The sequence below is a fragment of the Rhinopithecus bieti genome, unplaced genomic scaffold, assembly GCF_001698545.2.
Source record: "Rhinopithecus bieti isolate Rb0 unplaced genomic scaffold, ASM169854v2 scaffold_41082, whole genome shotgun sequence".
Taxonomy (NCBI): Eukaryota; Metazoa; Chordata; class Mammalia; order Primates; family Cercopithecidae; genus Rhinopithecus; species Rhinopithecus bieti.
Genome location: NW_016817890.1, coordinates 798,473 through 824,646, shown reverse-complemented (window position 1 = coordinate 824,646; position 26,174 = coordinate 798,473). Strand labels below are relative to the sequence as shown.

At 47.5% G+C, this 26,174-nt stretch overlaps 2 protein-coding genes across 2 annotated transcripts in view; one reads left to right on the top strand and one right to left on the bottom strand.

The window, feature by feature from the left end:
* The first annotated feature begins 229 nt into the window (after positions 1 to 229).
* Positions 230 to 8,787, top strand: XKR8 (XK related 8). The gene is made up of 3 exons (XM_017856415.1): positions 230 to 1,131; positions 4,215 to 4,411; positions 7,191 to 8,787. The coding sequence occupies exons 1-3, from the start codon at positions 839 to 841 to the stop codon at positions 7,904 to 7,906; spliced, it is 1,206 nt and encodes a 401-aa protein (XP_017711904.1). The 5' UTR covers positions 230 to 838; the 3' UTR covers positions 7,907 to 8,787.
* Positions 8,788 to 11,337: 2,550 nt separating this feature from the next.
* EYA3 (EYA transcriptional coactivator and phosphatase 3) overlaps positions 11,338 to 26,174 on the bottom strand; it is a 130,432-nt gene continuing 115,595 nt past the window's right edge. Inside the window, exons 16-17 of the mRNA XM_017856334.1 lie at positions 19,062 to 19,162; positions 11,338 to 15,544 (exon numbers count right to left, since the gene is read on the bottom strand). Of these exons, the coding sequence (XP_017711823.1) occupies positions 15,464 to 15,544; positions 19,062 to 19,162 (182 nt within the window). The 3' untranslated portion in view covers positions 11,338 to 15,463. The remainder of the gene's footprint in view (positions 15,545 to 19,061; positions 19,163 to 26,174) is intronic.

Sequence of the window (26,174 nt, the reverse complement as noted above, 5' to 3'; positions counted from 1 at the left end):
CACTGCAACCTCTGCCTCCCGGGTTCATGCGATTCTCCTGCCGCAGCCTCCTAGCTGGGATTACAGACGCGCGCCACCACGCCCGACTAATTTGTATTTTTGGTAGAGACGGGGTTTCGCCATGTTTGCCAGGCTGGTCTCGAACTCCTGACCGCAGGTGATCCTCCCGCCTGAGCCTCCCAAAGTGTTGGGATCACAGGCGTGAGTCACCGCGCCCGGCCTCTATTCCTTTTCGTATGGAAATGAGGTTAACTCATTTGCAGGAACCTAACGCCCGCCCTCCCCCCACTCGGATCGCCGGCGTGAACCCAGCCGCCCCGTGCTCTCCGTGTATCCCGGATCAAGGCGCACGCATTGTTGCAAAGTCCCGCACTTAGGGATGAGATGTGCCTTTGCGTTTCGTTGTTTTGTTTTGCAACAATGCAGGTGTGAGGGATCGCTGCCCCAGTCCAGGCTCTAGTCTCCCCGCCCTCTCGCTTTCTTGGGCCTCCGGGCGCCTCAAACTTAAAACTAGGCCATTTGAAGTCTGCGAAGCGAAGGGCAGTCAGTCTTCAGGCCTAGCGGACTTGGCTGGGCTGGGTCGGGGGACCCCTGGGCTGGCAGTGGGAGCAGAGTATCGAGCGGCATTTAGGTCAAGGGAGGGTTCGGGTGGGGGACCGGGGACAACCGCGGGCCTCGCTCCTCCCCGGACGGGGCGGGGCGGGGAGTCCCGCCCAGCAGGTCCCCGCCCCGGGCCGCCCCGAGGGCTGCGCCGGCCTCCTTCCTGCTTTGGCAACCCCGGGCTCTGAGGGTAGGCCCCAACCGCAGAGGAGCAGGAGAGGGCAGAGGCTGGCAGGCCATGCCCTGGTCGTCCCGCGCCGCCCTCCTTCGGGACCTGGTCCTGTGCGTGCTGGGCACTGCCGCCTTCCTGCTCGACCTGGGCGCAGACCTGTGGGCCGCCGTCCAGTATGCGCTCGACGGCCGCTACCTGTGGGCGGCGCTGGTGCTGGCGCTGTTGGGCCTGGCCTCGGTGGCGCTGCAGCTGTTCAGCTGGCTCTGGCTGCGCGCTGACCCTGCCGGCCTGCATGGGTCACAGGCCCCGCGCCGCTGCCTGGCGCTGCTGCATCTCCTGCAGCTGGGTTACCTGTACAGGTGAGTCCTTCGCCCCGGGAGGGGAGGAGTGTCGGAGCTCAGCACCTGCGTCAGCTGGGTCACCTGTACAGGTGACACGTCATATGCCGGGAAGGGGACTGGGAGAGGGAGCCAAGTCCTGTGGGCGCCTGGCCTACAGGTGAGCGTGCAACCCTTTATGGAAAGGGAATCCGGATAGACCGCCTTCATCCTAGCCCTAGCTTTCCTGGCACAGGCGAAGAAACTGAGGCCCAGGGAAGAAAGGGAGGTGCATGGGCTTTGAAGTCAGACCTCTCAGGGATCCACTTCTGGCTTTGACCTCTCTCACCTCACTTCTACATTTCTCTGAGCCTCAGTTTCCTCCTCCATAGAAAGGCGGTAGTCACCCTGAAACAGGTGTGACAGGCAGGCCTATTGTGAGGAGTGAGCGAAAGAGTGAGAAAGTGCCTCCCACAGTGCCTGGCCTGTAATGGCAGGGGCTGCGGACTCAGTTCAGCGCCCCATGTTTCAGCACGGGCAGGGCCTTGGGAAGGCACTGACCTCTCAGTGGGGCTGTTTGGTTGCTGTTCCCGTTGGGATGGGGATAGCGCCTGCCTGTTTGGTGAAGATGAAGTGAAATGACAACTGTCCACTGCTCTGGCTCAGAGTGAGCACTCAGCAACCTCGGCTTGCTTCATGATGACCTGGGCCTCCCTGCGAGTTTCAGCAGCCCTGACCGCACGACAGCGCTTGTCCCTCACAGAGGCTGCCTCTCACCCTGTCTGCCTGGTTGTATTCTTCCCACCCCAGACCCAGCAAGAGGGCAGAGATGGCCTCTGACTTATCCATGCCCGTGGAGCCAACCAGGGTTGGGCACAGGCTGGGTCTTGGAAAATGTGTGTGGATTCTGCTCCTGTTTGGACCTGGTGGAGCCTCCTAGAGATGGGGAAACAAACCCAGGGGTCAAAGGCATGCGATGATGTCAGGGCAGAGGGTGGTGTGGGTTAGGATGGGGTGGCCGGGGCCAGGATCCGCTCTTGAATCCATTTTTACAAACTCTTGAGATCTTGCTTTGACAAAGTTGCATGGGGTCTCCAGGAGTGGAGGAGAGGAGCTTTGAATGTGGCAGTTTTGCCTGAGGGATTGTAGAGATATCAGAAAACCCCAGGTGGGCATGAAGGGGTGCAGTTGTTAAGTCCTGGGCAGGCCTCCATGAGCTGTGCATCTTCGCTGCCTGTGTTTCTGCTGAGCTTCAGTCAGGCAGACTGTACTGGCTTTGGCTTTGCAAACAGGGTCTCTGTTCCTGCATGTGAACAGGCCGAGGCCGGGGCCTCTGCCAGGTCACTGGGGGACCATGGGCAAAGGCTCCTGCTGAGGGAGAAGCCCGGTCTGCCCTGCCTGCCTGCTCCTCAGTGTGTTCCTGGGCCCTTCCAGGGGAGGTGACAGTACATGTCTGGTGAATGAGCTTGTAATGAGTGAACGGGGGGTGGGGGTGGGGTTCCCTCCCAATAGGCAACTGAGAGCAGAGTTCTGGGTGGAGGGTCCTTGGTGCATTCTCCACTTACTCTTCATGCCTTTCGGTACCCCAGGCCTGTCTGTCCAACTTCTGGACTCTCTTAACTCTGCCCCAATCTCCATCCTTAACCACTCAGGGCCAGCCTCTTAAATGGGATCCCTCCTTCCAATCTAACCCTCCTCCAGCCCCTCCCCTGTGTGGCTGGGGCAAGGCAGAGTCTGATTCCATCTGGCCTGTGCCCAAGAGGCAAATGTCATCTTGCCCACAGGATCCCAAGAGATCTTGGACACACTAAAGTTTGAGAACTATTGCCTCAGGCAATTTTATAGCATGCCTTTCCAATTCAGGTTTGGATCCAAATCCTCATTCCAGTACTTATTAGCTACTTATAATTTTTTGTTTGCTTTTTTTTTTTTTTAAAGAGGCAGGGTCTGGTCAGGCTTGGTGGCTCATGCCTGTAATCCTAGCAGTCTGGAAAGCAAGATCACTTGAGGTCAGGAGTTCGAGACCAGCCTGCCGAATATGGCAAAAGCTCATCTCTACTAAAAATACAAAAATTAGCCAGGTGTGGTGGCGCATGCCTGTAATCCCAGCATCCCAGCTATTCCGGAGGCCAAGGCAGGAGAATCGCTTGAACCTGGGAGGTGGAGGTTGCAGTGAGCCGAGTTTGTGCCACTGTACTACTCTAGCCTGGGCGACAGGCGACAGAAGCAGACTGTCTCCAAAAAAAAAAAGGGCCTCTGTTGCCTGGGCTGGAGTGCAGTAGCACAATCATGGCTCACAGTGGCCTTGAACTCCTGGATTCAAACAATCCTCCTGCGTCAGCCTCCTGAGTAGCTTGGACTACAGGCTTGTACCACCATGCCCAACTAATTAAAACAAATTCTTCGTAGAGATGGGGCATGCTGTGTTGCCCAGGGTGGTCTCAAACTCCTGGTCTCCAGTGAAGTGATCCTCTTGCCTTGGCGTGCCAAAGTGTTGGGATTACAGGTGCGAGCCACTGCCCCCAGACCTTATTAGCTTCTTGATCCCGTTTCCTCATTTGTAAAATGGGCTTTTGTGAGAAGTAAACAGGACAAGGTTTGTGATGAGCTTAGGACAGTGCTTAGCCAGCCGGAGTAGAAGGTGTATTGATCCCCATTTTTTTTTTTTTTTGAGACGGAGTCTTGTTCTGTCACCAGGCTGGAGTGCAGTGGCACGATCTCGGCTCACTGTAAACTCCGCCTTGAAGATTTAAGAGATTCTCCTGCGTCAGCCTCCTGAGTAGCTGGGACTACAGGCGTGCACCACCACACCCAGCAATTTTTGTATTTTTAGTAGAAGCAAGGCTTCACCGTGTTAGCCAGGATGGTCTCGATCTCCTGCCCTCGTGATCAGCCCACCTTGGCCTCCCAAAGTGCTGGGATTACAGGTGTGAGCCACCGCGCCCGGCCTCGATCCCCTTTTCCAGATAAAACAAGTTCAGTGAGGTTAGGATGTGGCCGACGGTCCCATAGCACGGATGTGAGGAGCCAGGTTGGGGCCTGTGTTCATTCATTAGATGGGTGGGAGGCTGAGGAATTCACAGGACACTAACCTGGCCCTCTGAACATTTGTGTATGGTGCCTAGGTGCGTGCAGGAGCTGCGCCAGGGGCTGCTGGTGTGGCAGCAGGAGGAGCCCTCTGAGTTTGACTTGGCCTACGCCGACTTCCTCTCCCTGGACATCAGCATGCTGCGTCTCTTCGAGACCTTCTTGGAGACAGCACCACAGCTCACGCTGGTGCTGGCCATTATGCTGCAGAGCGGCCAGGCTGAGTACTACCAGTGTGAGTGAAGGCCAGTGGCCGGCCCCCCTATCGTGGCTTGGGGGGTCTCTCTCAAATGTCGGAACTGTTTTTATTCTTTTATAGAGGCTGCTTAGAAAACAGGAGAACAGGCTTTAGTCAGGCAGATCTGGCTTGAAACCTAGTCACTCTGCAGCTGTTTGAGTTTGGACAAATGCCTTGACCTCTCTGAGTATGCTCGTTCTCATTTGAAAAATGGACTTAAATCCTCCTGCCTCATAAGGTTGATGAAAAGATTGAGTGAGGTGATGCAAAGAAAGCCCATTTCCTGGTACACAAGTTCCTGGTACAGTCTCACTCTGTCATCGCCCATAGTGGAGTACAGCGGCCTGATCATGGTTCACTGCAGCCTCGACCTCCCAGGCTCAGGTGATCCTCCTATCTCAGCCTCCTGAGTAGCTGGGACTACAGGTGTGTGTCACCATGCTGGCTAATTTTTCTTTCTTTCTTTTTTTCTTTTCTTTTTTTTTTTTGTAGAGACGAGGTCCCACTTTGTTACCCAGGCTGGTCTGGAACTCCTGAGCTCAAGTAACCTGCTACCTCAGCCTCCTAAGGTGCTGGGATTACAGGTGTCGGCCACTGTGCCTGGCCCAGAAGTCTTAATTGTAATTTTTATAATTTTGAAGATAATAAAGTGTGTAAGGTGCCTGATGCAGCGTAGGTAACTTTTTAGTTAAGAAACAATTTAATACGTTGGGAGGCCAAGGTGCACAGGTGGCTTGAGGCCAGAGTTGGAGACCATCCTGGGTAACATAGTGAGACTTCATCTCTTCAAAATTTTAAAAAAGAAACAATATATTGAATGCCTTCATCCAGTCAGGTTTTCATTGTGCATCTCTTCTGTGCCTGTTACTGTGCTGCGGACACAGCAGTGAACAAGATGAACCCAGCGCCTGCCCTGCCAGGATAATAGACTAAAGCAAGTAGCTAGGGTACAACGTGTTGAGTGACTGGAAAAGTGAGAGGCAGGTGGCGGAGGCTCACAGGACCCCCTAAGCAAGGGTGAAGTTTATAGTGAGGAGCTTTGGGAGGGTTTTTGTCCATAAAAGGAAAGTGACTTGCCCATTTTCACAGACCCAGGCAGTGGCCAAGCTAAATAGGGCCCCGACTCACATCCAATTCAGGGTCCAAGCCTTCCCCTTTGCCTTCCTCCACCCCTGCTATAAATGCCACAGTCTCTCAAAGAAGCAGTCCTCACTCTACCGTCACTCGCTGTGTGACCCGGAGAGCCTTCCTGTGGAAGATGGAGGTTGGATTCGATCTCCAAGGGCCCTTTCGTCTTGCTAGTCTGAGTCTATATATTGATTGAAAAAACAGTAATAGCGGCTGTCACAATCGAGTGCCAGCTATTAGCCAGGCCCTGTGGGAAGCGCCTACAGTCATCACTGCTCAAGTTCACAGCAGCCCTGTAGGTTTGTGCTATATTGAGCTCCATTTTTAGAGAGGTGCAGAAAGGTGAGTGACTTGCCCTGGGTCACTGGGCACTCACTGGGCACGTGTTTTTGTCTGTTGAGGGTTGGGGTGTCTAGAACCAGGGCCAAGTGCAGACCGTCTGCACGGCGAGTGTGGCACGGGGTAAGGGGAAAGACAGATTTTCCCTACTTTTTATTTAGCAAACATCTCTTTCGCTGCTGTTACGTGCCAGGTACTGGGCTGCTGGGGGATCCCAAGTGAGCAGAGTCTGTTTTCTACCCTGGAGGAGCTCAGAGATAAGGAAATAGATAATTACTGTGTGATGAGACTCCAGACAGAGGTGGGTGGCATGTTACAGGGATACCTGACACAGCTGAGTGGGTGGTGTGGGGCCAGGGTGGGTGACTCCAGGGGCTCTTCAAGCTGGGGCCTGTGGGGTAATGGAGGAGTAGGCCGGGGAAGTGGGGCATGTGCTTCTGGCTACCTAACAGCCTGGGCAGAGCTTGTCAAGGTCACGGAAGGTGGCATGCTGGGCAAACTGCAAAAACATCAGCCCTGCTGAGAACTGGGCGAGGCTAGTGGGCACAGATCTGTTTCCAGGCTAGGAGTGGGTTCTGGGCACCTAATAGGTTCTCAGTAAACATCTGTCGAATGACTGCGGTGGACAGAACAGGGGAGGAAGCAGTCGGGAGACGTGCTGGTGCCACTTCCATCCCTCCCTGGAGGCCCTTGTGCTTCTGCTCCAGGACTGGCAACCAGGAGGTGGGATAGGACCCTAGGACCCCTGTTGTAAACTTCTGGATCTTGGAAAATCAAGACTAGGGGTCAGTCTGATGGCCTCTGGTCTTGGAGGAGAGGGGAGGAAAGTGGGGAGACTTTCTGTCCACACAGCAGGGACATCTCTCCTGGCCCTGAGGGCAGCTTTAGCCAGAGCCTGTGGCCACCCCATGGGATTTTCTACTCCCTTTTTGAGATTAAGAAAGAGGGAATTGAGGCTGTTGATTTTCAGACACAAGAAAGACTTGTGTTCTTCCCAGAAAGAAAGGGTTATGGGGCCCTGGAAGATGCCCAGGGTGCAGCCAAGGCCCAGGGGTGCTGAGTGCTGGGTGGGCTACCTGCGCAGCAAAGCACTGTTGGTGAGGGGCAGGCTCTATATTAAGAGTCATAGCTTTGTTTTTGGTTACGGGAACTCACTGGGTCCTCTCCAGCTGCAGATTTGCTTTCAACAAATGAGGGATTCTGATACCTACTCCAGGGTTTCTGAGAGGGGCCCCACGGTACCTGCGACCCCTGGGGAATGCCAAGCAGGCTGGCCCCAGGATTCACTGTTCTCTCCTACTCTTTGCAGGGTTTGGCATCTGCACATCCTTCCTGGGCATCTCGTGGGCACTGCTTGACTACCACCGGGCCTTGCGCACCTGCCTCCCCTCCAAGCCCCTCCTGGGCCTGGGCTCCTCCGTGATCTACTTCCTGTGGAACCTGCTGCTGCTGTGGCCCCGAGTCCTGGCTGTGGCCCTGTTCTCAGCCCTCTTCCCCAGCTATGTGGCCCTGCACTTCCTGGGCCTGTGGCTGGTACTGCTGCTCTGGGTCTGGCTTCAGGGTACAGACTTTATGCCGGACCCCAGCTCCGAGTGGCTGTACCGGGTGACGGTGGCCACCATCCTCTATTTCTCCTGGTTCAATGTGGCTGAGGGCCACACCCTAGGCCGGGCCACCATCCACTTCGCCTTCCTCCTGATTGACAGCATTCTCCTGGTGGTCACCTGGATGACTCATAGCTCCTGGCTGCCCAGCGGGATTCCACTGCAGCTGTGGCTGCCTGTGGGCTGCGGCTGCTTCTTTCTGGGCCTGGCTCTGCGGCTTGTGTACTACCGCTGGCTGCACCCTAGCTGCTGCCGGAAGCCCGACCCTGACCAGGTAGACGGGGCCCGGAGTCTACTTTCCCCAGAGGGGTATCAGTTGCCTCAGAACAGGCGCATGACCCAGTTAGCACAGAACTTTTTCCCCAAGGCTAAGGATGAGGCTGCTTCGCCAGTGAAGGGAGAGGTGAATGGCGTCCTTTGAAGCAGAATCAGACCCAGCTGGCAGAGATGGAGAGTGACTCTGCTGGCAGAAGGCAGGTGAGGATAAACTAATGATGCTGCTGTGGCCTCCATGCACTTAGCCATAATGGGACGCCTGTGCTGGGCTGGGCACCAGGGATGGTGCTGAGTCCGGCAGAGTCCTGCCTTCAAGGAGTTCACAGTGAACAAGATGAGAAAGGCTGGGCCCTGCAGGGTCAAGAGCCCCAATTATGTACAAGACACTTTGGGAGGAAAGAAGACTACCTTTTCTTTTCCCCCTGCCATTGGTATAGCTGGTGCCCCAAAACTTCCACCTCCCTGGCCACCTCTAAAATGACTGGTATAGGTGCTGCCCCACTCCTTAGCTCCCCTATCCTGGGCTAGAAGGCCACAGGGGCTGTCCTCTAGAATTCTTCCTCCCCTCCCCCATACCATTCATTCAATTCATGAAACAAATCTTCGTGGAGAGCAGTTTATGTGCCAGGAACATCATTCTGTCCTTGCAACCTGGAACAAGACCAGCTACCACCCCAGCTTCATCCCCTACTTGCACCAACCAGTCCCGGGTTAGATCTCAAATGCCAGAAGCCAGGGATGCCCAACTCTGGGTGGCCCCAGTCAGAACCTCTGGGATCTCAGTGAAGCTGGCCTGGCCTCTGCTTCTGCTCTCAAGGGGCTGCTTTTCAACCAAGAGCCTTGTGAGCCTGGTCTGAGCCTTGTACAACCACTGAGTATTTTTTATTCCTTAGCCAGTGTACCTCCTACCTCAGAGTCTGTGTGAGAGGAAGAGAATGTGTGTCCCTGTGGGTGTCCGCAAGTGTCAGACGTGTTGTTTTTAACAGTATTACTAGGTTATGATTAAATCCTCATGAAATCCTCCAACCTAGTCTGTGTCATCAAACGAAATCTCTTACGGAGTTCAGAGCCTGAACTGGAAGAGGTCAGGGACATAAAATCTACCTCTCAAAATTAGTCAAGGTCCATGAACAGAGAGGTCTGGCTTAGGTGGGGCTTCTCAACCTCGTGTTTGAAGTTTCAGGAGCTGGTGAGCCAGCATGGAGTTGACAGCTCAGCTGGAGATAAGAATTCAGATCTGGGCTTAGTGCATCCCTCTTCACCACCAGCTCTGCTGCTGGGCCCAGCAGGAGTGGCCACATACACATTTAGGACCAGGAAGTGAATATAGGAGCCTGGTGAAGAAAGGTCGTCTTGCTGGGACCTCTGAGACGTTAAGTAATGAGGTGCCTTAGGGGATGTGAATGTGGTGGGTGATGGTGCTGGGGAAGTGAAACCTTTTGCTGTTCTAGGAGGTCTGTGGTTTGGAGAAACAAGGGACAGAAAAGTCACTTGAGATAGAGAAGAAAAGATTCCAGTCACTCCTGTGATGGGATCCAGGATAGTCTCAGCTCTGTTACTATTCTGGTGGAGACACAAAAACCAGGATAAGTAAAACATTTAGTATATCAGATAGTGTTAAGTGCTGAAAGAAAAAGGGAAAGGGATAGGGAGAGAGAGTAAGTGTTTTGTGTTGGGGTGGGAATTACAACTTTATATAGAATGGCTGGGGAAGGCCTTCCTGCAAAACAGGTAAGCTGGTTAGCAGTGACTTGGGGGTGGCCTATAAATGTCCTGAGAAGGAGCAGAACCTGGAGTCACTGGTAGCTTGAACCACTGTGATGGAAGGAATGATGCAAACAGAATTCCACGGATGAAGAAGCACTTGTAACCACTCTGTTGGCCTGGAGCTAAAGATGACCCAGAGATGAAGGGTGGGGGCAGGGAGAGGATCTGGGAAGACGATGCTAGTGACTTTTACATACAAGCAATGGTTAGAGGCGGAAAGGATCCTGCAGATCATCCTGTCTAGTGATTTTCAGACTTTTGAATATCATGTACCTATAAAATGGCCAACATGGTTGAAACTTAATTTTAGCAAAGAAAGGGCATTAAAGACTACCACCATTTGGCCGGGCATGGTGGCCCACACCTGTAATCCCAGTACTTTGGGAGGTCAAGGTGGGTGGATCACCTGAGGTCGGGAGATCGTGACCAGCCTGACCAACATGGAGAAACCCCATCTCTACTAAAAATACAAAATTAGCCAGGCGTGGTGGCGCATGTCTGTAATCCCAGCTACTCAGGAGGCTGAGGCAGGAGAATCGCCTGAACCTGGGAGGCGGAGGTTGCGGTCAGCCAACATCGTGCCACTGGACTCCAGTCTGCGCAACAAAAGCAAAACTCCGTCTCAAAACAACAACAACACAACAACAACAAAAAACTACCACCGTTTATTTTCATCATCTCATAAAAGGATGTACCAATCTTAGAACAAAGGACCATTCTTCTAATTGAATACATATAAACATGCACACACACCTGAAATTGCAGGAAGAGATGGAGATGTTTATCTCCTCTGTGCTTGGAAATCAATACTTCTAATATTTGTACTTATAACTGAGTAAGGATATAGCAGCTAACGGGTTTGCTTAAACTAATGTGCACCTAATGAGGAAAACATTTAATTACTAGAATAGGCAACTTCCTCTTTTCTGGGGAATTTTTGGAAAAATACATCTTATGGCCTGACATTTATGGTACTTGGAAGCTAGAACCCAATTCTGTTTTCCTTCATTGACTAAAAGGCAGAAAGGCTTCATGACTTTTCCAGACCAGAGGGATGCAGCCAGACCCAAATCAGAGAAATGAAATGAGAATAAGTAGTTGATGTGACATGAAATCAGGGCAAATCAAATGAGGTCTGATATCAGTTTGCTAGTTTTATCGCTTTTGGGTTTTTTTATTTTTTGAGACGGAGTCTCGCTCTGTCGCCCAGGCTGGAGTGCAGTGGCCGGATCTCAGCTCACTGCAAGCTCCGCCTCCCAGGTTCACGCCATTCTCCTGCCTCAGCCTCCCGAGTAGCTGGGACTACAGGCGCCCGCCACCTCGCCCGGCTAGTTTTTTTGTATTTTTTAGTAGAGACGGGGTTTCACTGTGTTAGCCAGGATGGTCTCAATCTCCTGACCTCGTGATCCACCCGTCTCGGCCTCCCAAAGTGCTGGGATTACAGGCTTGAGCCACCATGCCCGGCGCTTTTGCGGTTTAAGTACAGCGCGGCAAGGTACTGATTTCTCTCCTTAATAATTAAATTTCAGCACATTTGGCAGCGAGTGAAATCTTTTCTCCAGTTCTAAACTTTAAAAGCAAAATATATTTTAGAAACAATACATGCTCCCATGCAAATTACTGTAAAATATTTTTCCATGTATATTTATACCAAATGGTTTGTTTTTACTTTTTTGGTGAAATGACCCAGTTACTGAAAGGGTGACATCTTTCTAATGAACTCTTTGGAATTTTTATGAAGCCATAATTAGGACCCCACACAGCTGGGCAACTATGCTGCTCCTATTCAGAAAAGACACAGGAGCAAACTATAGAAAATAAAAACTTTTATTTTTTCAAGTTTATAAGATAGTTCCCATTACATATAACATTATGGTCACGGATTCTACAGCCACAAATGCCCGCAGTCACATAAATATATCCAATCCGATCAATGCCTTTTCCTGCTAACAGAGGCATCTGAAGTCCAGAGGGAGAGTTGCATTTTGAGTAGAAGTCGTCCTTAATGGGAGGGCTCCAGTCAGTGCATTAGGAACTAGCCAAGGAGCCTTGCTTGCCAGAGCTGTCTGACTCAGGAGAGGAAGGGACAGATGGCCTGCTGACTGGGGCTGGGGCAGCACTACATTTTCTCTCTTGTGGTTTAAGATATTTTAGAATCTCGGAATTCAGACCCTATAGTGTGAATATCTGGGGAGTTCTAACTTCTGGATGAAAAAGGAAACCAATTTAGTGGTAAGAAATAGAAGCCTGCTTAAGAGGGACCCTAACTGCCTCCTTGAGGAGTAAGGAGTCAGAGGAAGACCCTAAGTTCACCACTTGTTAGCCTAGACCATTGCTCTACCCCATACTCCTCTCCCCCGTGGTTCAGTGACACTGACCATCATTCAAGGTAGTAAACATCTAGAAGCTCCACATGCTGCAGCTAGAGTTTGTCAATCAGATTCTATCTGGAGCTTTAAAGCTGAGTTTGTGTAAACTGCGAACAAGCTGTGGCATCAGTCTCCTGGGACAACTCACTAGCTTTACACTAGACAGGAACACCCCAAATCAAACAAAAGCCCAGATAGGCATCTAAATCTGGAGCAGGTGTCCATTCTTCTGGACACTACCAGCTGCCCCAGGGGCACTGGACAGGGTGATGCTAAGGCACAGTCAGTTTTACATTCGAAAGTCAAGCCACTTCCTCAACCCAAGACACACCTCACTCCAGATCTACTACTAGAGAGAGCCCTCACCGTGACATTACAGACCCATCTTGTAGAACCCACAGTGCCTGGCCGGGCGCGGTGGCTCATGCCTGTAATCCCAGCACTTTGGGAGGCCGAGGCGAGCAGATCACCTGAGGTCAGGAGTTTTGAGAACAGCCTGGTCAACATGGTGAAACCCCGTCTCTACTAAAAATACAAAAATTAGCTGGGCGTGGTGGTGGGTGCCTGTATTCTCAGCTACTCAGGAGGCTGAGGTAGGAGAATCGCTTGAACCTGGGAGGCAGAGGTTGCAGTGAGCTGAGAGATCATTCCACTGCACTCCAGCCTGGGTGACAGAGCCAGACTCCATCTCAAAAAAAAAAAAAAAAAGAAGAGAACCCACCATGCCCAGCTGGGGAAGGACTCATCATTTGGCTAATTTCATGAGGACTCGAATGAAGAGGGCCTTCCCTTTGATGAATGGACTCACAGTGTCCTTTGGCCCTCTACTTCCAACAGCTCTTAATCCTACCCACTTCTTTTCCTTTCCAGATTTTGTGTTGGGGTGGAGAAAAGGCAGGGTAATTACAGACAGCGCCGTGTTCCCTGGACAATTCATTCTGGCAAAAAGCCAAGAAGCTCCTGTTTTCTCTTCCATCGAAATGAGGGCGGCAACAACCAGGAATGAGCAGAGACTGCTCCGCCCAGCCTCCTTACCTCTCTTGGTCAAGTTCAAGTTACTTTTGGAAAGAGCTAAGCTAGGAAGTCAGAGCAAGAGGAAAAAAGCCATTGATAAAAGTGAGTCCAAGTTATATTCTAAAATAAAGAGCTCCCATAAGGGTGGAGAGGGAAGTATCTGTGTGTGTGCTTGTGTGCATGGTGGGGGTACCACTCCGTAGCCTCAGAAACCTGAAGCGCAGCACAACAGCTGTGGCCTTTGTCCAGGACAAAAACCCAACAGCTATACTGCATTAGGGGGAGGGTCTGAGGCTTCAGAGTAAAACCTAGAGCTTCCTAAGATCAACCATCAAACAAGGCAGAGCAGCATCTAAGGAACTATGCTGAATACAGACCAAGAGAAGGCCTACCTCACACTACATCTCCCTCCTCCCAACCCCACAGGAAACAAGGCCAAAGAGGCAGCTAAGTAAAGGAGCACTGACTTCAGCTACTCAGCAAAAACTTACTCCTTCAAATTGTGAGTCATGAGCACTTTTCAATGAGTTCTGAAGGAATGTGTATACCAGCCTCTCTCTGTTGCTATCTGGGTGGCCTGGCATTGAAAGGAGTCTTGCCTCTTTGTGCTGCAACATCTTTGGAAATGGGTATGCAGAGTCTCTGGCGACAAGCAATGATAGCTGGGGTTGGTCAACGATGCCTCCTTCTGCGGACCAATCCTGCATCTCAATCTGAGATGCTCGTATCATCTGTCTCTTTGCAGCCTGGGAAAGGCTGAACTTCCTCAGCTCTAGGGAAGTTTATCCTGCCTGAGCAGATACCCAAATTGCTCTTGGAGGGATGGGGCATCCAATAATCATGGCTGGGCTGGAAGGCTGTGACTAGTGCACCCACCAATCTGCCCAGAGGTCGAGAGATGCTCCTGCATTTGGCCCAGGATTAAGTTTTGGGCCATGAAGTAGGGAATGATGCAGCACTCTCATTTAAATCAGGAAAGTCTGGCTGGGCGCAGTGGCTCATGCCTATAATCCCAACACTTTGAGAGGCCAAGGTGGGAGGATCACTTGAGGCCAGGTGTTTGAGACCAGCCTTGGTAACAAAGTGAAACCCTGTCTGTACCTCCCCTCCCCCCACAATCAGCAAAGTCTTTCTGGTTTCCTACTTTAGAATGGGATTTGAGAAGCAGTGTTTTCCATGGGAAAATTTAAATACAGCAATCTGCTCTTCAGTTTCAGGCAGAGATCTGGGTAAATATATACCTGGGACATCCTTCATATGGCTTAGCGCTTCCACAAAGGAAGTCAAATACATTGGCAGTTTTGGCCAAAATGTAGTTATAAGCATGTTTTTAGATTTGATTTGAATTCTTGGGTCTAATACCTGGGGACTGGCCAGAGCTGCCTGGAGGTGGACATGAGGTGCAGAGGGCAGGAAAGGGGTAAGAAACTAGCATTATGATGACTAAGAAGGAAGAAACTGCAGGAGTGAGCATCTGATGGGAAATGGGTACTTCTCTGCAGGAGGAACAGGTAGAACCTTTCGGTCTCAAGAGCCAAAGAAGCCGAAATTCATAAGACACTTTAGTTCCTTCTCTCCAGTTTGGAAGCTAAGCTTCCTGGGATACAGTCTGAATGACAGTCAAGTTGAAAGAGTTTTTAGGGTTGTGCCATTTGACTAAAGGGAAAAGGGACTGGAAAGAAGACTAAGGCTTCTAGATGGGAAATGCCGAAGTTTAAAGTTACTCAGTGTTCAGTGCCCCACAGTTCACCAGCTAGAAGATGGAAGAACAGGAAAGGAATCATCCTAGAGAGCAGACCACTGGAGCAGCTATAGAGGTGCTACTGCCACACAGAGGTATTTTAGGTATTTCAATTACTATTTTCAAGACTTTACACACTTTCTTGCTAGAAAAAGAAAGTGGCAGAAACCTGTGTCAGAGATCAGACCCTTACCTATAAAAATAACATACACATTCGCTGGAAATAAGTGAGATTCTAAGCTAAGGAGACTCTAAGACTGCAAGAGATGTTATCATAAAAGTCTGCTGCATTTATCTGATCACCACAAGTTATGAGTAATTCTCAATCTTGTCATGGACTAAGAGTGCAACTCTGCCCCAGGAATTTCCTTTTCTGTTTCATTTTTTGAAAAAAAACAAAAACAAAAAAACAAAAACAAAACACAGAAGAATTAAAAGCACTGTAGCTGCAGTGAGTCCACTGTTCTGTCTATCCAACTGTCTCCTGCTTCTGTATGGAGATGAACACGGGGCTGCAGCCCACTCTTAGCAAAAATTGCAGCTGTTGCTTCTGATTGTGTTCTCGCCAGCATTCCATGGATAAAGACAGGCAGAGAGAGGGAAGGAGGGAGGGAGAGACAGAGAGAGAGACAGGGAGAGAGAGAGAGGGAGAGACAGAGAGAGAGGGAGAGACAGAGAGAGAGGGAGAGAGGAAGAGAGAGAGAGACAGAGAGAGACAGAGAGAGACAGAGAAAGTTCTCAGTTGGTTCCAGTCTCCAGCTCCCTTCAGGAGTGAAAAGGAGCTCAAGGGGAAGGCTCCTCATTCCAGTTCTTAGAGAAAATCAAGCTCTAAAGCCTGGTGAAGGGATACAAGGTCTCCGTGGTTTGTGATCCTCCAGAAAGGCATGTTGTGCTGGAAGAGAGTGGGGATAGCTGGTTAATCCAACTTCTTCTGAGAGCTTATATTAAATATTTGCCCATACTCTTTCCTCAGCACACCTCTCCCCAAGGTATGTGGTAACCCTATCTATCCCTGCCTCACAGGGCTGTAATAATGATCAAATAGTCATATGTATAAGGACCTTGTACATTGCACACTTTGTAAATGTGAGAAATTTTTAATAAGTTTCAGTGGTACTTTGTGCTTTTGAGAGATTACCTGTTCTAGCTCTTATTTTGAAGACAGGGTCTTGCTGTGTCACCCAGACTGAAGGGCAGTGGTGTGATTATAGCTTACTGTGGCCTTGAATCTGGGCTCAAGCAATCCTCTTACCCCAGCATCCTGAGTAGCTGGAACTACAGGCATTCCAGTTATCATACAGGGTCTTAAGGATCAAATAAAATGGCCCAGGTGAAAAATTAGTATTTGATATAAGATTATATTGTCTTATGGATGGTTAATTTCTTGTAAGTTTCAGAACTAAAGACCTAAATCTTATCTATGTCCAAGATGGAGAATGTACAGATCTGGGAAATAATAATCCCATTATATTATGTAGTCAGAATCACGTCCAGAATACTGTGTGCTGTTCTGGAGGCCATATTTTACTCTTTATTTTATTTTGAGACAGGGTCTCATTCTGTCACCCAGGCTGGAGTGTAGTGGTATGAACACGGCTCACTGTAGCCTTGGCCCCCTGAGCTCAAGTGATCCTTCCACCTCAGCCTCCCAAGTAGCTGGGACTAAAGGCATGTGCCACTACATCTGGCTAATTCTTTATTTCTTGCAGAGATGAAGCCTCACTATATTGTCCAGGCTGGTCTTGAACTCCTGGGCTCAAGCAATCCTCCCACCTTGGCCTCCCAAAGTGCTAGGGATTACAGGCATGAGCCACTGTGCCTGGAGGCCATATTTTTAAATTAAATTAAATTTATTTTTTATATTTTTTGAGACAGAGTCTTGCTCTTTTGCCCAGGCTGGGGTGCAGTGGTGCTTCCTTGGCTCACTGCAACCTCCACTCCCAGGTTTAAGTGATTCTCATATGGAGGCCATATTTTAAAGGAGGGCTTTGACAAACCCAAGTGTTGGAAACCATGTTCTATGAAGCTGAGGAGATTAACGTTCCTATCATCTAGTTGAAACTGGTTCCAAATTACTCAGAATATTGAGGTCCTAGAACACAGTTATTTTGGCATATACCCTAGTTGTTTTTTAAGCCAGCTGCTCACACATAATATTTAAAAGGCTATTAACATACAGAAGAGGAAACCGATTTGTTGTGTTCAAGAATGCCAGACTAGAGGCCAGATGCAGTGGCTCATGCCTGCAATCCCAGCACTTTGGGAGGCTAAGGTGGGTGGATCACTTGAGGTCAGGAGTTTGAGACCAGCCTGGCCAACATGGCAAAACGCTGTCTCTACTGAAAATATAAAAATTAGCTGAGAGTGGTGGTGTGCACCTGTAGTCCCAGCTACTTGGGAGGCTGAGGCATGAGAATTGCTTAAACCCAGAGGCGGAGGCTGAAGTGAGCCAAGATCATACCACTGCACTCCAGCCTGGGCAATGGAGCGAGACTCTATCTCAAAAACAAAACAAAACAAAACAAAAGAATGCCAGCCTAGTATATGAAGGTAGAGAAATTTTTGCTCAGTAAAGGGGGAACACCCTAACAGTCTGGTTGACCCCTTGGTGGAACAGGCTACTGGGAACCAGTACCCTCATCCTTGGGCATATTCAAGCAAGGACTAGAGAGACTTCTGTCAGAAAGGCTGCAGAAAAGATCCTTCACAGAGTATAGCTTGAACTGGATAAAGTGCTAAGGCATTTTCCAATGGGTATATACTTTTTTTGTTTGTTTTTTTGAGACGGAGTCTTGCTCTGCTGCCGAGGCTGGAGTGCAGTGGCGCAATCTCGGCTCACTGCAACCTCCGCCTTCAGGGTTCAAGCAATTCTCATGCCTCAGCCTCCCGAGTAGCTGGGATTACAGGAGTGCACCACCATGCCCGGCTAATTTTTATATTTTTAGTAGAGACGGGATTTCACCATGTTGGCCAGGCTAGTTTCGAACTCCTGACCTCAGGTGATTTGCCTGCCTCAGCCTCCCCAAGTGTTAGGATTATCAGCGTGAGCCACTGTGCCCAGCCACAATGGTGTATTCTATTGTAGATGATTCTAGACATTAGCTCAGAGTTACCAACTCTGCTGATGACTTGAGTTGTTCTTTCTCTCCCCCATACCCTTCTTCAGACCAGGAAACACTGATGCATACACCCACTAGTGTCTTTCCCAAAGAGGGCAACAAGAAGCACGTTAGAATTAAAGCTTCATAACGTATGCGAAAAAATAAGGATCCCTGCATTGCTACATAAAGTGGCAAACAGAAACATGAGATAATAATGCCGACTGATTACCAATCTTATACTTTATTATAGTTGCTAAGATTTCTACTTAACTGGATGAAGAGTATCAGGGCAGTTGGTTCTAGCTGGCAACCCAATGCCTCCAGGTCTAAGAAATAGAGTTGCTGGAAGAAAATAAATTGGGGTAGGGAGGGAAAGAACTTCTACAGATCCATTTAGCAGATGAGGATAATTGTTCAAAGTCACATAGCTGATACACAGATGGGATTTTAGGTTCTATAGCCAAGATTCTTTCATCTACTGTTTTGTATATCAAGAAGGGGTGACCTGGGCCGGGCATGGTGGCTCAAGGCTGTAATCCCAGCACTCTGGGAGGCCGAGGCAGGTGGATCACAAAGTCAGGAGTTCGAGACTAGCCTGGCCAATATGGGAAACCCTGTCTCTACTAAAAATACAAAAATTAGTTGGGCACGGTGGCAGGTGCCTACAGTCCCAGCTACTCGGGAGGCTGAGGAAGGAGAATTGCTTGAATCCAGGAGGCGGAGGTGGCAGTGAGCCGAGGTCATGCCACTGCACTCCAGCCTGGGCGACAGAGTGAGACTCCATCTCAAAAAAAGAAAATAAATAAATAAATAAATAAATAAGGGGTGACCTGAAGTTGGGACCTGTATAGTGATGGGGTTAACATCAGAGCAATCTTTCCAGGGCTCAAAGGCAGGAAAGACGTTCTCTACAGAAAGAGCTATTGCTTGTACTGTCTGAGAACTTGAATAATGGAAAAGAAAGAAAGATTAGCCTTTTTGCAGTCAAGTCTGATGCTTGAGAAGGCACTGTCTTTGAAGATGGAAGATGGGGCATATCTCAGGTTGAATGATGGGATCCCTGTAGAACGGCTTAAAGATTTTAAGATTCTTGAGGGACAGGGAGGAAGAGGAAGGGATGGATCTAAAACTTAAAAGGAAAAACCTATCTGGAGAAAAAAAAGACCTTTTCTTTAAAGAAAAATGGGAGAGGAAGAAAGAGAAGATACTATAAATGCATAATAGATTGCTAAGATTTTGTAGTTTTTCTCATTTTTTCTAATTACACGATGTACAACCACATAGACTATTTTTCTTTACCATGGTTACCTGTTTGGCTGCAATTTCTTCATCTCGTCCATCTCCAATCACTACATATGTGACTTTCTTTCCAAACCTTGACACAATCCTCTCAAAGCAGCTCTCCTTACCTGATGAGAAAAAGAAATTTCCTGTTAGAATACTCTTTTCAAAACCAAAGAAGAGGGCTGCTGCTAGGTTCACCTGCCTGTGCTTAGGTGGACTAAATGACAGCCCACGTAGTTTGCTTTATGGGGAGTAGGGATGGGAGCTAGAGATCCAGTAGACCCTCTACCCAAAGAATGTGAAGTTGTGCCATTAAAACAACTTGGCCAGGCACGGTGACCCAATGCCTGTAATCCCAGCATTTTGGGAAACCGAGGCGGGCGGATCACCTGAGGTCGGGAATTTGAGACCAGCCTGACCAACATGGAGAAACCATGTCTCTACTAAAAAACAAAATTAGCTGGGCGTGGTGGTGCATGCCTGTAATCCCAGCTACTCAGGAGGCTGAGGCAGGAGAATCGCTTCAACCCAGGAGGCGGAGGTTGCAGTGGGCCGAGATCGCACCATTGCTCCAGCCTGGGCAACAACAGTGAAACTCCGTTTCAAAAAAACAAAACAAAACAAAACAAAACAAAACAAAACAAAACTTATTTTAACCTTCACATTGAGAGTGAAGTCCCTAAGATCTTAGTGGGAGGGAATTTCTATAAATGGGAGGGATTCATAGGTTTAGTAACTTGCCCCTAGATCACAAACAACCAAGTAGCTAGAAGTTGGGGCCCCTGACTCCAAATCTAGGCTCTGGTCATTGTGCCATAATGAATGAATGATTTTTGAGGTGAAATGTTTTAGGGTAGAAAAGAGAAGTGAAAACACAAGGCTCTGATTTCTTGTCAGAAGTAATAACAAACAAAAAGCCATTTCCCTCCAATTCTTCATTTCCCAGAAACAGTCCTGTGTATGGGCCTTATGTCTTTCAGTGAGAGAAGAGCCCCAGAATAGAATTGACAACAGTGACCAATAAATACGGCAGCAACATTTGTCATATCTGGAACGTCCTTACTTACTACACCTTGTAGTTGTAACCAAGATATTGCATCACTGAAATTGACCTTGGGAAATGGGTGATTTAAATCCATTTCTCAGAACTGCAGACGGTTTTGAGAAACATGGCAGTGTTGTATCCAAACTCAAATCCCATCTGCAATCAACAACTAAAACATGCACAGATCATACTGCTGTGGGAAAGATACTTTATTTGTAGAAATAAAAGGAAGTTATATCCCTTGCTCTTTTTATCTCCCTGCTTCTGCCACCTTCTTCAGTTAAGCAAGGTCCTAACTTTGCCATTCTTCTTCATCCTGCTCTATCAACCTTCTTGTTCCTTCCCCTTGCTCAATAGTTACTTAGCACCAGGGTTCCCGTGTAAATAAGATAAAAGCTGCCTCTTCCTCAAGACACTTGACTGCCATCTGCTGGAAAATCATTATAATATATAAATACACAAATCTAAGATAACATAATTGGCCAGAACTTATATTTCCATACTCAGAAGTCCTACGTGGCATAGGAGAAGTCATGCAGACATATAACTGCAAATTTCTGACATCCTTACCCCAGTGGCACTTCAAAACAGATGGACTAGTCAACTGGACAAGATACTAGTCTACTCTGGGCTCAGCTGGCCACTTATAATACGAGGCTTGGCTTAGGTGCACTTGGGTCTCTTTTAGTGCTAACATTTTACATAGAATTGTCTTGCCTTACATTCATATGAGGTATTCAATCAATGTTTGCTGAGTAAATTCATATTAATCTCACAAATGATTCAGTAGAGGACTGTAGTCCAGGTCTTATGCCTCAATTCAGTTCAAACATTAAACCATTCAACTAATAATAAATTCTTACTATGTTCAAGGTGTTGAAGAGTTCTTTAATTCCATTTCACCCATTATAGCTTTACAAACTAAGCCAACCTCCACCAGGTGCACAGTCTACTATGATCTGTCTGCAGCAAAAAAACTCTTTTAAGTGAGTCAGATTTGACTTTCTTGTAAGACTCAACAAAGGCAGTAACTCATATTTTGAGGATAAGAACACAGACATTTTCATTGTCCTGGCATGCAATGATCCAGGATGAAATATACTCTGTAATGTCTCCTTTAAAAGGATTAAGAGGCCAAGAGAGTTATTAACAGCTCAAAGTAAAGAAGCAGCTCCATGAAAACAGGACTCACTCCAATACAGTTGGTAAAATACTTCCATTTATACTCTCAAAACAATTCTGAATACGAGCTTTCCTGTTCAGGAGGATGAGGCCAATGACTAATCAGTTAACCAAATGTCAAGCAATCGAAGTTGGTGAACTGTAAGATCAGCCAAGTCTTTGGAGAATATTAGTCCCTGGGTTGTCTCTATTGAAATATTTCTGGCCATGGGCAGTGGCTCATGTCTGCAATCCCAGCACTTTGGCAGGCCTAAGACAGGAGGATCACTTGAGCACAGGAGTTTGAGATTAGCTTGGGCAACACAGTGGGATCTTTTCCCTATAAAAAATTTAAAAATTAGCTGGGTATGGTGGTGGAGCACGCCGGAAGTCCTGGCTACTCAGGAGGCTGATGTGGGTAGATCGCTTGAGCATGGGAAGGTTAAGGTTGCAATGGGCTATGATCGTGCCACTGCACTCCAGCCTAGGTACCAGAGTGAGACCCTGTCTCAAGAAAACCCCCCAAAACAAAAAGTACTTCTGACATTTTCAGAAATTATTTTGAGAATTCTCTTTAATGTCCCCAAATGACAGAATGGCCATTAAGAGAACCATATTTTGCTATCATTTCAGAGGAAGTGAAAAAGTATTTCTTCTCCTTGCTCCCATTTCACAGTTCTGTGAAGAAAAGCCTCAAGCCTTGGTAACTGTGGTTACCATGACACCAGATCCCACTGCAACCTTGCAAGTTAGCTCTGGATGAACTGAGACTGAGGAAAATCACCAAATAAGCACACTTACCGACAGAGGGAATGAGCTCATTTATACAAGCCTGATGAGCCTGTGGGTGCCAGGTCTCAGTACAATAAGCACTACAGAAAAATCTATCTTTCAGATGTGGGAGACTCAGTGAGGGCTCTGGGTTCCTATGATATACATAAAGCAACCGGCAGCAGTAACAATATCTGAAGGGAGCTGTCATATATGTTCCCTTCCACCCAATCCCTAGGAAATGAAGTAATTTAACCACACAAAAAAGCATAGAGAATTACCAGCCTTGACAACAAAGTAAGACCCCATTTCTACAAAAAACAGGAAAAGTTAGGCATGGTGGTGTGCACCAATAGTCCCAAGCTACTTGAAAGGCTGAGGTGGGAGAGTTGCTTGAGCCAGGGAGGTCGAGGCTGTAGTGAGTCGTGATCACTGAACTCTAGCCTGGCGAGACCCTGTCTCAAAAAAACAGAAAAAAATCCCTACCACCAACGAAGCTTTGTAAAATCTTAACACTTCATAGTTGCTGTATTTATTTACTTATTTATGAGACAAAGTCTTGCTATGTCATTCAGGCTGAAGTACAGTGGCACAATCATAGCTCACTGAAGTCTCAAACTTGTGGGCTGAAGTGCTCTTCCCACCTTAGCCTCCAGAGTACCTAGGATTGTAGGTACAAGCCATCACACCTGGCTTTTTTTTTTTTTTTGAGACAGAGTCTTGCTCTGTTGCCTAGGCTGGAGTGCAGTGGCGTGATTGTGGCTCACTGCAACCTCCGCCTGCCAGGCGCAAGCGACTGTGGTGCCTCAGCCTCTCAAGTAGCCGGGATTACACGTGCCCCCTACCATGCCATGCCCAGCTGATTTTAGTAGAGACTGGGTTTCACCACGTTGCCCAGGGTGGTCTTGAACTCCTGAGCTCAGGCAATCCGCCTGCCTCAGCCTCCCAAAGTGCTAGGAATACAGGCGTGAGCCACGGCTCCTGGCCACACCTGGCTAATTAAAAATTTTTTTTTGTAGAGATGGGGTCTATGTTGTCCAGGCTGGTCTCAAACTCCTGGTCTCTAGTGATTCTCCCACCTCAGCTACTCAAAGCCCTGGGATTACAGGCGTGAGCCACTCCACCTGACCCTTATAGTTGCTTTAGATTAAAAAAAAAAAAACAAGACATTACAGAACTTCTCAAATACCCCTAAAATGTAAATATTTTAAATCTTTATATAAATATTACATACTGTACATTTATCTATCTACAATGTTTTTTGTTCATCAGTTTTTCTTTTTTTTTTTGAGACAGAGTCTTGCTCTGTTGTCCAGGCTGGGGTGCAATGGTACGATCTCGGCTCACTATCATCTCTGCCTCCTGGGTTCAAGCGATTCTCCTGCCTCAGGCCCCCGAGGAGCTGGGATTACAGGCGCACACCACCAAGCCCAGCTAATTTTTGTATTTTTAGCAGAGATGGGGTTTCACCATGTTGGCCAGGAAGGTGATCCACCCACCTTGATCTCCCAAAGTGCTGGGATTACAGGTGTGAGCCACCGCACCCAGCCTATTGTTTTTCATATTAATCCTTATGAGTATATGTAATTTTACTTCATCCACTTTTAACTGCAATATAGCATTCTGTTGTTTGATTATATTTATCAATTTTATGTTCATGGACAGGTTTACAGACCAGTTATTTTCTATTATGAATAAGGGTGCATCAAAAAAAATCCTTGTACATGTCTCCTTGTGCATGTGAGAATTACTCAAAGGTAGAGGTTAGCAAACTTTTTCCATAAAGAGTCAAACAGTATATAGTATATATTTCAGGCTTTGCAGGCCCTATGGTCCCTGTTGCAACTATTCATCTCTGCTACTATAGTGTGAAAGCAGCTGTATAAATAAGTGGGCATGGTTTCAATAAAAACTTACACAAACAGCCAGAGGGTAGGATTTAGCCCATGGACTATAATTTGCAGACCCCTGCTCTAAAGTATATATATATATATATAAAGTAGAATTGCATGATCAAAGGGTTATGTACACCTCAAACTTCATTAGACATTAACGTTCTCCAAAGCAGGTTATATCCATTTTCAATCCCATTTGCAGAGTCAGCGTTCCCATTACATTGTTAGATTTAAATTTTTGTCTATCTGATGGCTGGAAAATGTACCATATTTAAATTTGCATCTTCTTAATTTGCAGTTCCTTAATTTGTGAAGTTAAGGACTTATTCATATATTTACTGACAGTTTTGTTTCCCTTTTCAGCAAACTGGTTGTTTCAAGGTTTTGCCTATTTTTCTATATTCAAAATTGTCTCTTGCTTGCTGATTTGCAGGAGTTCTTTGTAGATTCTGCATTCTTTTTCTTTTGAGATGGAGTTTCGCTCTTGGTACCCAGGCTGGAGTGCAATGGTGCAATCTTGGCTCACTGTAACCTCGGCCTCCCGGGTTCAAGCAACTCTCCTGCCTCAGCCTCCCGAGTAGCTGGGATTACAGGCATGTGCCACCACGCCCAGCTAATTTTGTATTTTTACTAGAGACGGGTTTTCACCATGTTGGTCAGGCTGGTCTCGAACTCCTGACCTCAGGTGATCCACCCACCTTAGCCTCCCAAAGTGCTGGGATTAAAGGTGTGAGCCACTGAGCCTGACAGGGGTTCTTTATAGACTCTGTATTCTAACTGCCAATTAAATGTGTTGTAAATACCTTCTCCCAAAACGTGGCTTGTCTGGTTACCTTTTTTCAAGAGACAAGGTCTCCTTTGGTTGCCCAGGCTAAAGTGCAGTGCAGTGGCACAGTCACAGCTCATTGCGGCCTCCTTGAACTCTTGGGTTCAAGTGATCCTCCTGCCTTAGCCTCTTGAGTAGCTGGGATTATAGGCACTTGCCACCACACCTGGCTAATTTTATTTTATTTTGTAGAGATGGAGCCTCACTATGTTACCCAGGATGGTCTTGAACTCCTAGCCTAAACTGATGCCTTAGCCTCCCAAAGTGCTGGAATTAAAGGCACGAGTCACTGTGCCCAGTTTGTCACTTTATGTTATATTTAACTGTATGTAAAATTAAAAGTTCCATGCAATCAATGATCTTTTTTTTTTTTTTTTGGCTTTTTATACTATTTTTTGATTCTTAAAAGAGGTCCATCCTCACCTTAAGATCATACAGATACTCTTCTATATTTTTTCTAAAATTAAAAAACTTACCTTTCATGGTAAGTTTTAATCTACCTGTAATTTATTTTGCATATAACGTAAAGAAGGAAAACAATTCTGCCTTACTTTTCTATATAGATAATCCAATTATCATAGCATCACTGATTGAAGGTAAGTTCCATGAGAACAGAGGATTTTTGTCACTGCTGTATTCCTACTGCCTTGGCATTGCCTGGCACACAATAGACACCATTATTATTTTTCCTCATCTAGTGGATCGTTTCCATTTGCATATAAAATAGATATAATTTCTCTTATGAATCTTATAAATCCTCTGAAGTCCATATACCTCTAGAGCCACTACTTTATTTTTTTGTTCTTCTCCAAACAAACCTCCTCTAAAGAGTTGTATAGTTCCCTTCTCCAACTCTCCTTCTATTCTCTCACATTTAGTAATAAGTTAGTAAAAATATTAGAACAGATCGAATAAAAATATTGTTATGCCAGTTCTATAAAATTTCAATTCTCTTAAACTACTTCCAATTAGGGTTTAATCCCGGTCACTCCCCTAATCAAACTGCATGTCAAAGCTATTAATGACTTTTTTTTTTTTTTTTTTTTTTTTTTTTTTTTTTTTTTTTTTTTTTTTTTGAGACGGAGTTTCGCTCTGTCGCCCAGGCTGGAGTGCAGTGGCCGGATCTCAGCTCACTGCAAGCTCCGCCTCCCGGGTTTACGCCATTCTCCTGCCTCAGCCTCCCGAGTAGCTGGGACTACAGGCGCCCGCCACCTCGCCCGGCTAGTTTTTTTTGTATTTTTTTAGTAGAGACGGGGTTTCACCGTGTTAGCCAGGATGGTCTCGATCTCCTGACCTCGTGATCCGCCCGTCTCGGCCTCCCAAAGTGCTGGGATTACAGGCTTGAGCCACCGCGCCCGGCCTATTAATGACTTTCATGTAGCTAAAAACAATCTTCAATTCAATTCTCAAGTCTTTTTTTTTTTTTTTTTTTTTTTTTT

Excerpts from the sequence above, each read along its gene's own strand:
- XKR8 (XM_017856415.1), top strand. The coding sequence starts at position 839 with ATGCCCTGGTCGTCCCGCGCCGCCCTCCTTCGGGACCTGGTCCTGTGC. Across the intron at positions 1,132-4,214 it reads CAGCTGGGTTACCTGTACAG|GTGCGTGCAGGAGCTGCGCC; the intron begins GTGAGTCCTTCG and ends TATGGTGCCTAG. Across the intron at positions 4,412-7,190 it reads CCAGGCTGAGTACTACCAGT|GGTTTGGCATCTGCACATCC; the intron begins GTGAGTGAAGGC and ends TACTCTTTGCAG.